This window comes from Elephas maximus, chromosome X (assembly GCF_024166365.1).
Source record: "Elephas maximus indicus isolate mEleMax1 chromosome X, mEleMax1 primary haplotype, whole genome shotgun sequence".
Classification (NCBI taxonomy): Eukaryota; Metazoa; Chordata; class Mammalia; order Proboscidea; family Elephantidae; genus Elephas; species Elephas maximus.
The window spans coordinates 1,385,691-1,399,265 of record NC_064846.1 but is presented as its reverse complement, the minus strand read 5'-3'; the positions used below and the strand labels follow the sequence as shown (position 1 = coordinate 1,399,265).

The following is a 13,575-nucleotide window of genomic DNA, read 5'->3' as shown; positions in this document are numbered from 1 at the left end:
AGAAAACAAAAATCCTCACAACCAGACCAATGAGTGACATCATGATAAGTGGAGAAAAGATTGAAGTTGTCAAGATTTCATTTTACTTGGCTCCACAATCAACAGCCACAGAAGCAGCAGCCAAGAAATCAAACGACGCATTGCAGTGAGTAAATCTGCTGCAAAGGACCTCTTTAAAATTTTGAAAAGCAAAGATGTCACCTTGAAGACTAAGGTGCCCCTGACCCAAGCCATGATATTTTCAATCGCATCATATTCATGTGAAAGCTGGACAATGAATAAGGAAGACCGAAGAAGAATTGATGCCTTTGAATTGTGGTGTTGGCGAAGAATATTGAATATACCATGGACTGCCAAAAGAACGAACAAATCTATCTTGGAAGAAGCACAACCAGAATGCTCCTTAGAAGCAAGGATCGTGAGACTGCGTGTTACCTACTTTGGACATGTTGTCAGGAGGGATCAGTCCCTGGAGAAGGACATCATGCTTGGCAAAGTACAGGGTCAGCGGAAAAGAGGAAGACCCTCAACGAGGTGGATTGACATAGTGGCTGCGACAATGAGCTGAAGAGTAACAACGATTATAAGGATGGCGCAGGACCCGGTAGTGTTTTGTTCTGTTGTGCATAGGTCGCTATGAGTCGGAGCCCACTCCATGGCACCTAACAACAACATATACTCCCAGTTGCTCTTCCCCGAATGATACAGCACACTCCTTCTCTCCGTCCTCTATTTTTGTGTCCATTTGGCCAGCTTCTGACCCCCTCTGCCCTCTCATCTCCCCTCCAGGCAGGAGGTGCCCACATAGTCTCATGTCTACTTGATCCAAGAAGCTCACTCCTCACCAGTATCATTTTCTATCCCACAGTCCAGTCCAATCCCTCTCCGAAGAGTTGGCTTTGGGAATGGCTCCAGTCTTGGGCTAACAGAAAGCCTGGGGACCACGACCTCTGACTCCATGCACTTAACAACAACATTGTTCTTGTCAATGGTGTTTTGTTCACCTTTGCTAGTTATTGCTTTTGTTTATAAAGATTACTGATTTTTGTATATCAGCTGTGTATCAGGCCTCTTTACTGAATTCTCTTATCATTTGTAGTAGTTTTCCAATTGGATTCTGTTTTTTCCAGGTAAACACTTAAATCTCCCAAAATGATGATCCATTTACCTTCCGTTTTTTGATTTTTGTACTTGTCTTCTACTTGTCTGACTTTATTGTTTACGTCTAGAATAAAATTATAGTGGTGATAAAGATATATTTGCCCTGTTCCAGACTTTAACAGGGATGCTTCTATTGTTATTCTCACTAAACATGGTGTTGTTTCTATTGAATATTGTAACTTAAAACAAATTACAGGGAGCTTAAGTCATTATTCCTCTTGATAAAACTTTTATTAGTGCCAAAATGCAAATCATAAAAACAAAATGAGCTTTTTAAAAAATCAGTGCCATTATGGGTACAGAGATGATGCAAAGTGGGTCTATGGAAGCCTTTTTGAGGAGAGAGTCAGGCCTAAAGAGAACCTCCAGTCTGGCCTTGATTTCTGCTTCTCAGTGAAGTGGCTTGTGCAGTGACTCCTACTGGTTCACTTGGTGCCATTATTACAGCCAGGCTGGGTGCTGGGTGTCCAGGTTCCTCCCTTCCCAACCACAGCTTAATTCCCAAAGGTCTCTGGCTTATGGCCTTTGGGTCTTGCAAACTTGAGACACTTCAGTCCCTCCTCCTGCACTGCACAGCCCCTGACCTGGAGGAATTTCCCAACAAATTGAAACAGAAATGAATGACAGAGAACAATATGCGATTTAATTACAGTATTGCCCTGGTTGGTTGATTTCCAAATCTTTTAGGAAGATATATACTGTACAGCGTACAGACATGTCCTGTGTCCTGGGCTCAGAATGGTATTTGGGATGACTTCTATAAAAAACCATCAGGCTCTTCGTCATAAACATAGCCCTCTATTACACACCAATTGTTTCTGCCGGAAAACAAGGTTTGTCCAGCATCGTTTGGATTTATGATGCTTTTTTCAGGAACATATGCTGCTGTAAGCGCAAAAGTTATCTGTCTTTTGTTTCCCTGAATTGTTACATTTTTGCTTAGCTATCCATTAGCAGTTTTATCAAAGCAGGACATGATCACATGACACCCTAGAAATGAGGATAAGGTCACCTTTTTTTTTTTTAATTCCTACACCTTATCACCATCCATACCTTTGAACTGTGGTGGGAACTAGGTAGCCCCTATTCAGAGCATTCCTAGTTTTAACTGATTACTCCTAAACAGGTCATGCCACTCAAGTGTGTATTACTTCATGCAGTAAATACATTTCTGGAAATGTTTTGTAGAATAAGATTTTTTTTTTTGGTCAATTGAATGACCTTTCACTATTGATATAATTTCAACTATATTTTCTTTTCTGATCTATCTTCAGTCTGGTATGATTCTTGATCCTCAGGCATACAATTCTTCTACACCAGCCTCAGCCACGTAACCTATGCACATGTGCCCCGAACAAGGGGGAGCTATGAGTTATTTGAATTGGCAGTCTAGAGGCCCAAGTTCTTGCCTGAGACTCCGTGACTCTTTGCAGGTGACCTGGGCCCGCCCACGCATCTGCATGTGAAGCTGATCACAGGGCAGGGACCCCTCTTGGTACTCTGTCCAGGTTCACTAAGGACTCCGAACTCATTTAGTGTACTTCGCAAGTCGTCCGTTCTTTGCCTGAGGAGGAGAATGGTGTCTTCACAGCCTGCTACTTTGAAAATCAGAATTACTTTGCTATTTACTCCCCTTTGGGGCAGTTAGAAACCGTAAAACCTTGCAGCAAAGCCTACAACTGCCCCACTACCCTGATAATCATAGTCCTGCCCACCTATTTGATCCACTCTTGTCAAAGGGAATGGCAGACAAGTCTCTGCTTAATCAGAGTTGTTCAGGTATGTCTTCTGGCTTTAGGTACTCAGAAGGATGTAGAAGGGCCAGTAAGTCAAACCTTGTGCTCAACTGAGACTGTCATTTTGGGGCCCATGACCACAGGTCCTTGTAAAGGAAGGGATCACATGGTGGCATCATTACAAAGCAGGAGGGTTTGTACTCTCAGGACCTAGTAATCTCTAAAGCAGAAGTGAAAATGTGTAAGAAAAGCTGAGAAAGAAACTCATTCTTTTTCTGATCATTTCTTATTATCACACAAAAGCCAGGGTCCATAATGGGATAGCCAGGGATGATTTATATCACTCCCCAAGGTGGCAAAAATTATTCTGCCGGTGTTAGCCAGGTCACAGGGAGGTACGCTTCATAGGGGCAGCTGAGATGATGCCTGAGAAAGCACATTGGGAAGGGGCTAACAGCAATGGAATACTGTGCTCCAGGTACCTGTTCAACCACGGAATTCTTAGAGCCACCAGGGTTATTTGATATGCTTAGCACAGAGCCTGGGACTCACTGCCCTGTTACCTTGAATTCTCTTTGTCTGCTGGAGTCTTTGGACTAAGGAGTACAAGTTTTGCCACCAGTGTGACCATCGCTGTGCCTTCAGGGGCTGGGACAAGATGGCCTCAGGGGCCCCACTAGCTAGGGTATTTCAGGATTCCAAATGTAAACAGAGGAGAGGGGTCAGAATGCCAGTTATTGGAGCAAAATGATGTCATTCTGTTGGTACCAATACTGGCTCCAATCTTCTCTCCAATTACTCCATTGGAGCGCTTTTAACAAGACTCTAGGAAAAATGTTCTCTTAAGGCTTGTTTTTATTGTTTCTACACTTCCTGAATGAATGGAATCTCAATCTCTGACTCGTAGGACTGCAGAGTCAAGGCCAAGGATCTGTGAAGGACAGTGTAGCTGGAGAAGGAAACCGCTGCAACAGGTTCAGGCTGAAGGGCTGGACACCCACAGACCACCCTCTGAGAGGAAAGTGCTCCCATCTGTTCTCCATTAAAGCATACAAACAAGTCCCCTTTCCTCAAGGTTCTCATCAAGACCACTGGAATCACCCATTCTCTTTTGGTTTTGACCCGTGTCGATCACCAGTTTGGGTCTCGTGCAAAAACTCATCTCCAGCCCCAAACTCCCCCAAATGCACATCCCTCACACTTTTGATTGCCTCTCATCAGTCCATTCCTGCTTGGTGCTTTGGAGAGCTTGTGTCTTCTGTTCATCCACTTGGACATAGTCTACTCTTTGCTCTTCGGAAAGAAAGAGTTTCTGCAAAGCGAGAACAAAAGGGTTTTCAGAACACCTAATAAAACATTCAGGAAAATGTCTACCCTTCAACTTCGCTATAGCCATTTGACTTGCTTTCACCAATATAATGTGAGTGGAAGTAATGTGTGCCAATCCTATGGAAAAAAGACGCATGACATAATTCTGCAATCTCTCCTTTCCCTCTGCTTCAAGACCAGCTTGCCTCAGATGATGGCTGCTCCTTCCGAGTGCTGGGGCCCTGGATGGAAGATGACCTGGAGCAGAACTTCCCAGCCTGCAATGGGCAGTACATGAGCCAAATCTGAAAAAAATCTTTGTGGCTGTAAGTCACTGAGAACTGGGGGTTGTTTGTTTTGACTGCATAGCCTAGCAAAACTGACTAATGTACTTTTTGTACTTGCTCATCCCACCCTTCTGACCAGGCTTTCTGGAATGACATTAAAGGTGAAGGAGAAGTAGGAGTTCATTCACCAAGAGAGATGTTTTCCAATACATGTATAATTTTTTTAATGGAATCATACATTATATTCTGTGAATTGCATTTGTCACCAAACGATACACTGTTGGGCACAATTTTGATTATGACCATTCCCAGCTCAAAAATATTTAGTTGTTGTCTACTGCTGACCATGCGTCGACTGTGCAGTGACCCTAGTTAATGATTGTGATTGCTTACATGTATTAACTTATTTAATCCTCACAACAGCCCTTAGAGGTAGGTGTTATTATTTCTTATTCCCACTTTACAGAGAATACTACCCAAAGGCGTTAGAACTGCCCAACCTGGCATTTGAGGTCCTTCACTACATAGCCACTTTCAACTTGGGACTCCTTTCACCATTCCCAAAACTCTTGCCAAATTGGGTTATGAATTTTTCCCTGAGCCGATCCTTCTTCTGCCTTTAGTGCCCTTTACTCCACCCTCATCTCTGCCTGAGAAAATTTTCTATAAACTTTGCAGTCCAAAATTTGAAGAAGAGGAATATAACATATACATAGATATACACAAAAAAATATCCTAGAGGACAGAATTGCTGGGCTGAGGGCTGTGGGGACCATGGTCTTGGGGAACATCTAGCTCAACTGACATAACATTGTTTATAAAAATATGTTCTACATTCTACTTTGGTGAGTAGTGTCTGGGGTCTTAAAAGCTTGTGAGCGGCCATATAGGGTACTCCACTGGTCTCACTCCTTCGGGAGCAAGGAAGAATGAAGAAAACTAAAGATACAAGGGAAAGACTGGTCTACAGGACTAATGGACCACATCTACCACAGCCTCCACCAGACTGAGTCTAGTACAACTAGATGGTGCCCGGATACCACCACTGACTGCTCTGACAGGGTTCACAATAGAAGGTCCTGGACAGAGCTAGAGAACAATGTAGAACAAAATCCTAACTCAAAAAGAAAGACCAGACTTGCTGGTCTGACAGAGACTAGAGAAACCTGAGAGTATGGCCCCTGGACACCCTTTCAGCTCAGTAATGAAGACACTCCTGAGCTTCACCCTTCAGCCAGAGAATGGACAGGCCCATAAAACAAAATGAGACTAAAGGGGCACACCAGCCCTGGGGCAAAGACTAGAAGGCAGGAGGGAACAGGAAAGCTGATAATAGGGAACCCAAGGTTGAGAATGCAGAGTATTGACATGTTGTGGGGTTGTTAACCAATGTCATAAAACAATACGTGTACTAACTGTTTAATGAGACACTAGTTTGCTCTATAAACCTACATCTAAAGTACAATAAAAAAAAAAAAACACCCTAGAAGGAAATATGCCAGAATATCCTTCTCTCTGAGTGGCAGGATTATAGCTGATTTTAATATTCTTCATGATACATGTCTGCATTTTCAAGATCTTCTCAAGAGAACATGCATGGGTGGCTTCAAAACTCAGAAAAATCTCAACAAATATAATTACCTAGGAATTCTCAGACACAAAGCCATACCTTCTGTACAGGAGCTGGTGATGTTGAGTTAAAGTCCAGAGCTAAATAATCCAGGCTGAATTGCTTTGTCCAAGTCAAAGCACCACTGCTCAGGGAACTGGCTTGTCTGTGCTCCTGCTAGGAAGCAACACCACAGGACTTCAGTTAATAGCTTCTAACTCAGCTGCACCAGGGAAGAATGAGTTGTTGAGCAGCTGCCATCAGATCACAATTGACTGGTCGGATGACAGCTCAGGAGATCACACAGGACATGTGATCAAGAGCTGGAATTTTTAATACAATATAGCCAATTCAGCCTTCACTATGAAATCATGCCATTATTCACCATGGAAACAATTTGCCAAGATTTCTTCAAAAATGTTCTTTCTTTTTTTGGATCAGACAGACACAATTGTGCTGTTGAGATTAGATCTTAGAAATATCAACTACTTATTGACGTTCTAGCAAAGGCATCACAAATGTATGTACAAAGAGTTTTAACATATGTGCAACATATACCCATATGTACTCACCACGCTTATGAAGAAATGGAACACAACCAATAGCACTGAAGCGCCGTTTCCCCTCTTCTATCTCCTTCTCTGCGCCTCCCCAAGAGGTTAAACACTATCTGGAATTTTGCGTTTACCACTCCTTTTCTTTTTAAATTTTAGCTTTGTAACAATATAAGGATCTTTAAATAGTGTATTGTTTAGTTTTGTCTGTTTTTGAACTTTATATCAGTAAAATAATATTGTATGTATTTTTAGGGACTTAAATTTTTGCTCATTATCATGTACCTAATATTTTCCTACGCTGATGTATTAGCTTTATTTCATTGATTTCCATTGCTATAGATTATTTCACTGAATGATTTATTTAACCATTCTACCTTCAATGGAATTTGGGTTGTTTCCAGATTGGGAGCTGTTACAGATAATGCTGCCATGAACATTCCTGCACCTGTGTGAAAATTTCTAGGGTGTTCACTTGGGAATGGCACTGCTGGGTTATAGGATGTGCGCATATTCAATTTTATTAATAATACCAAATGATTTTCCAAAGTGGTTGGACCAACCAACACGTGTACCAGGAGTTCCTATTGCTCCACATCCTGGTCCACACTTGGTATTGTCAGACTTTGTAATGTTTTTCTGACCTGACAGAGATAAACCAAAAACCAAACCCACTGCCGAGTCGATTCTGACTCATAGCAACCCTATAGAACAGAGTAGAATTGCCCCATAGAGCTTCCAAGGAGCGCCTGGTGGATTCGAGCTGCCCTCCTTTTGCTGAGCAGCCATAGCATTGAACCACTACGCTACCAGGGTTTCCTGATAGAGGTGAAGGGTATCAATTGTGGTTTTATTTTCCATTCTCCTGATTATTGAAGTTTTACACAAATGATGCATGCCTTCTATGCCTGTCTGCCAACCACACTGTCTCTTGTGAGGTACTTTCATAAGGGCCACTATGCCAATTTTTTTTACATGTAGCTATAAAAAATAAAAGTAGCATACTGCACTTTCAAAAATATCTCATGGGGTGGGGGGGTGCGGTTGGCAAACAAATGTAGAAGGCGCGCATTACTTGCATTAAAATACAGTAATTAGCCTGGGCACCTCTTCATATGTTTAAAAGTCATTTGTTGTCTTCTGTGAAATGCTTGTTCAATTTTCGGTCATTTTTTAATTGGATTATTTGTATTTTTCTTATTTATCCTTCATAGTTCATATATCCTGGAGAGTAATTATTTGCTGGTTATGTGCATTGCAAATAGCCCATGTTGATCTGTGGCCTGTCTTTTCATTCTCTTTACTTAAGGACTCCTGGCAGCACAAATGGTTAAGTGCTTAGCTGCTAACTGAAAGGTTGGTGGTTTGAATCCACCCAGCGTCTCTGCAAGAGAAAGACCTGGCAATCTGCTTCTGTAAAGATTACAGCCTGGGAAAACCCTATCGGGCAGCTCTACTCTGTCACATGGGGTTACTGTGAGTTGAAAATGACTTGGCAGCACTTAACAACAACATGGTATTTTTTAATGAAGAGTTCTTACTTTTAATGTAATACAGTATCTCAATCTTTTCCAGTATGATTTGCACTTGTGTTTTATTATGGAATTGTTCCTATTCTGAAGTCACAATTTATTTCTCTATATTATCTCCTAAAAACTTGTAAAGTTATGTCTTTCACATTTAGTTAATAATCTAGTTTGTTGCTGTTGTTAGTTGCCATCAAATCAATTCTGACCCCATATGTGCTGAGCAGAACTGTTCCAAAGGGTTTTCAAGGTGTCTCCCGTGGCACCTCTGGGTGGGTTTGAACTGCCAACTTTTCAGCTAGTAGCTGAATGTTTAACCATCTGCAATACCCAGGGACGTCAATCTAGCTTGAATTAGTTTTAAAATATGGGGCTGAAATAGGATACAATCCTTTGTTTTTTTAAAAAAAAACCCCACACGGATAACCAACCTTTCCCCTAGGAATACAACCCCCATTCCTATATCAAGTATCCATATGTGTTTGGGTCTCTTTCTGGCTGGGCTCTCCCTTCTATTCTATTGGCATATTGGTCTACACCTGTACCAGCATTACTCTGTATTCATTACTGTACTTGCCAGTAAGCCTTGATATCTGGTAGGACAAAGACCATCCTCCAAAGTGCCTTGGGTCATCTCAACCCCCCTTTGCTATTCCATATACATTTCAGAATCAGTTTCAAAGTTCCATAAAAACCTCTGTCACGGATTTGGTAAGAATTGACATCTTTAATATTTGAGCCTTCCAATCCAAGAACATTGCCTATCTTTCCATTTATTTAGATCTTCTTAAACATCACTCAATAAAGTTTTAACACTTTTCTCCAAAACGTTCTTACCAATCTCTAGTTTGATTTATCCCTAGATACTAGAGTTTTATTGCCATTGTAAATGATGTTTTATTTAAATCACACTTTCTTTTACCATTGTATAAAAGTTCTGTGGACTTTTGCGTGTTGATTTTACATCCATTCATCTTGCTAAAATCTCCTAATAATTCTAGTGATTTGTAGGTAGACATCTTTGGGTTTTCTGTATACACAATCCTTTGTCTATGCCTAATCAGAGTTTGCTTTCTTCCTCCCTTTCTAATTCTCATATTTTTGTTTCCTTGTCTTCTATCACTGGCCAGTACTTCCTGTACAATGTTGAACAGAAATAGTGAAAACCAATATACCTTATTTTAAAGAAACTATTTTTTTAATGTGTCACCACTGAATATGAAACCTACTATAGGTTTTATGGAGCCCTGGTGGCACAGTGGTTAAGAGCTTGGCTACTAACGAAAAGGTCAGCAATTCAAATCTACTAGAAGCTCCCTGAAAACCCTATGGGTCAGTTCTCCTCTGTCGAGTACAGTTGCCGTGAATTGGAATTGATTCAATGGCAATGGATTTGCTTTTGGGATTTTTTTTTATTGTGCTTTAATGGAAAGTTTACAAATCAAGCCAGTCCCTCACACAAAAACCCATATATACCTGGCTACACACTCCCAACTACGCTCCCCCTAATGAGACAGCGCAGTCTCCCCCTCCACTCTCTCTTTTCGTGTCCATTTCGCCAGCTTCTAAGCCCCTCCACCCTCTCATCTCCCCTCTAGGCAGGAGATGCCAACATAGTCTCAAGTGTCCCCCTGATCCAAGAAGCTCACTCCTCACCAGCATCCCCCTCCAACCCATTGTCCAGTCCAATCCATGTCTGAAGAGTTGGCTTCGGGAATGGTTCCTGTCCTGGGACAACACGTCTGGGGGCCATGACCACCGGGGTCCTTCCAGTCTCAGTCAGACCATTAAGTCTGGTCTTTTTATGAGAATTTGGGGTCTGCATCCCACTGCTCTCCTGCTCCCTCAGGGGTTCTCTGTTGTGTTCCCTGTCAGGGCAGTCATCGGTTGTAGCTGGGAACCATCTAGTTCTTCTGGTCTCAGGATGACCTAGTCTCTGGTTCATATGGCCCTTTCTGCCTCTTTGGCTCGTAATCGCCTTGTGTCCTTGGTGTTCTTCATTCTCCTTTGATCCAGGTGGGTTGAGACCAATTGATGCATCTTAGATGGCTGCTTACTAGCGTTTAAGACCCCAGATACAACTCATCAAAGTGGGATGCAGAATGTTTTCTTAATCGTTTTTATTATGCCAATTGACTTAGATGTCCCCTGAAACCATCGTCTCCAGACCCCTGCCCCTACTACGGTGGCCTTTGAAGCATTCAGTTTATTCTGGAAACTTCTTTGCTTTTGGTTTAGTCCAACGGTGCTGACCTCCCCTGTATTGTGTTGTCTTTCCCTTCACCTAAAGTAGTTCTTATCTACTATCTAATTAGTGAATGCCCCTCTTCTACCGTCCCTCCCTCCCCTCCTCTCGTAGCCACAAAAGAATGTTGCCTTCTCAGTTTAAACTATTTCTCAAGTTCTTATAATAGTGGTCTTATGCAATATTTGTCCTTTTGCAACTGACTAATTTCACTCAGCATAATGCCTTCTAGGATCCTCCATGTTATGAAACGTTTCACGGATTCCTCACTGTTCTTTATCTATGCGTAATATTCCATTGTGTGAATATACCATAATTTATCCATTCATCTGTTGATGGGCACCTTGGTTGCTTCCATCTTTTTGCTATTGTAAACAGTGCTGCACAACAAACATGGGTGTGCATATATCTGTTCGTGTAAAGGCTCTTATTTCTCTAGGATATATTCCAAGGAGTGGGATTGCTGGATCATACAGTAGTTCTATTTCTAGCTTTTTAAGGAAGCGCCAAATCGATTTCCGAAGTGGTGTACCATTTGACATTCCCACCAGCAGTGTAGAAGTGTTCCAATCTCTCCACAGCCTCTCCAACATTTATTATTTTGTGTTTTTTGGATTAATGCCAGCCTTGTTGGAGTGAGATGAAATCTCATTGTAGTTTTGATCTGCATTTCTCTAATGGCTGATGATCGTGAACAGTTCCTCATATATCTGTTAGCTACCTGAATGTCTTCTTTAGTGAAGTGTCTATTCATATCTTTTGCCAATTTTTTAATTCGGTTATTTGTCTTTTTGTAGCTGAGTTTTTACAATATGATGTAGATTTTAGAGATCAGGCGCTGATCAGAAATGTCATAGCTAAAAACTTTTTCCCAGTCTGTAGATGGTCTTTTTACTCTTTCGGTGAAGTCTTTGGATGAGCATAGGTGTTTGATTTTTAGGAGATCCCAGTTATCTAGTTTCTCTTCTGCCTTGTTAATAACGTTGTGTATACTGTTTATGCCATGTATTAGGGCTCCGAACGTTGTTCCTATTTTTTCTTCCATGATCTTTTATCATTTTAGATTTTATATTTAGGTCTTTGATCCATTTTGACTTAGTTGTTATGCATGGAGTGAAATATGGGTCTTGTTTCATTTTTTTTTGCAGATGGATATCCAGTTATGCCAGCACCATTTGTTAAAAAGACTGTCTTTTACCCATTGAACGGTTTTGGGGCCTTTGTCAAATATCAACTGCTCATATGTGGATGGATTTATGTCTGGATGCTCAATTCTGTTCCATTGATCCATATATTTGTTGTTGTACCAGTACCAGGGTGTTTCGACTACTGTGGCGGTACAATAGGTTCTAAAATCAGGTAAAATAAGGCCTCCCACTTTGTTCTTCTTTTTTCAGTAACGCCTTATTTATCTGGGGCCTCTTTCCCTTCCATATGAAGTTGGTGATATGTTTCTCCATCTCATTAAAGAATGTTGTTGGAATTTGGATCGGAATTGTATTAAATGTATAGATCACTTTTGGTAGAATAGACATTTTTATAATGTTAAGTCTTCCTATCCACGAGCAAGGTATGCTTTTCCACTTACGTAAGTCTCTTTTGATTTCTTGCAGAAGTGGACTGTAGTTTTTTTTGTATACATCTTTTACATCTCTGGTAAGGTTTATTCCTAAGAATTTTATCTTCTTGGGGGCTACTGTAAATGGCATGGATTTGGTGATTTCCTCTTTGATGTTCTTTTTGTCAGTGTAGAGGAATCCAACTGATTTTTGTATGTTTATCTTGTATCCCCATACTCTGCTGAACTCTTCTATTAGTTTCAGTAGTTTTCTGGAGGATTCCGTAGGGTTTTCTGTGTATAAGATCATGTCATCTGCAAATACAGATACTTTGACTTCTTTCTTGCCAGGCTGGATGCCCTTTCTTTATCTAGCCTAATTGCTCTGGCTAGGACCTCCAGCACAGTGTTGAATAAGAGTGGTGGTAAAGGGTATCCTTGTCTGGTTCCTGATCTCAAGGGGAATGCTTTCAGACTCTCTCCATTTAGGATAATGTTGAACACCGGCTTTGTATAAACGCCCTTTATTATGTTGAGGAATTTTCCTTCTATTCCTATTTTGCTGAGAGTTTTATCATGAATGAGTGTTGAACTCTGTCAAATGCCTTTTCTGCATCAATTGATAAAATCATGTGATTCTTGTCTTTTGTTTTATTTATGTGGTGGGTTACATTGTTTTTCTAATGTTGAACCATCCCTGCATACCTGGTATGAATCCCACTTGGTAATGGGGAATTATTTTTTTGATATGTTGTTGAATTCTATTGGCTAGGATTTTGTTGAGGATTTTTGCATGTACGTTCATGAGGGATATAATTATTCTTTTCTTGTGGTGTCTTTACCTGGTTTTGGTATCAGGGATATGGTGGCTTCATAGAATGAATTTGGTAGTATTCCGTCCTTTTCTATGCTCTGAAATACATTTGGTAGAAGTGGTGTTAACTCTTCTCTGAAAGTTTGGTAGAACTCTGCAGTGAAGCCATCCAGACCAGGGCTTTTTTTTGTTGGGAGTTTTTTGATTACCTTTTCAATCTCTTCTTTTGTTATGGGTTTATTTAGTTGTTCTACCTCTGTTTGTGTTAGTTTAGGCAGGTAGTGTGTTTCTAGGAATTCATCCATTCTAGGTTTTCAAATTTGAGTACAGTTTTTCATAGTAATCTGATATGATTCTTTTAATTTTGGTTGGGTCTGTTTTATATCACCCATCTCATTTCTTATTCGGGTTATTTGCTTCCTCTCCTGTTTTTCCTTTTTCAGTTTGGCCAGTGGTTTATCAATTTTGTTGAGTTTTTGAAAAAAACAGCTTTTGGTCTTGTTAATTCTTTCAATTGTTTTTCTGTTTTCTATTTCATTTAGTTCAGCTCTAATTTTTATTGTTTTCTTCTGGCGCCTGAGGGTTTCTTTTGTTGCTCTCCCCTTCTATTTGTTCAAGGTGTAGGGATAATTCTTTGATTTTGGCCCTTTCCTCTTTTTGGATGTGTGCATTTATTGATATAAATTGGCCTCTGAGCACCACTTTTCCTGTGTCCGAAAGGTTCTGATAGGAAGTGTTTTCATTCTCATTGGATTCTATGAATTTCTTTATTGCATC

General features: G+C 40.8%; 1 protein-coding gene across 4 annotated transcripts in view; it reads right to left on the bottom strand.

The window, feature by feature from the left end:
* Positions 1 to 1,381: 1,381 nt before the first annotated feature.
* Positions 1,382 to 13,575, bottom strand: part of GAB3 (GRB2 associated binding protein 3) — a 107,392-nt gene continuing 95,198 nt past the window's right edge. For 3 of the 4 annotated variants that reach the window (XM_049872397.1, XM_049872400.1, XM_049872398.1), the window contains 2 exons: positions 6,162 to 6,278; positions 1,382 to 4,209 (listed from right to left, as the gene is read on the bottom strand). In XM_049872397.1, coding sequence (XP_049728354.1) covers positions 4,093 to 4,209; positions 6,162 to 6,278 — 234 coding nt within the window. In that variant the 3' untranslated portion in view covers positions 1,382 to 4,092. The remainder of the gene's footprint in view (positions 4,210 to 6,161; positions 6,279 to 13,575) is intronic. The other variant, XM_049872399.1, reaches the window with a different exon arrangement.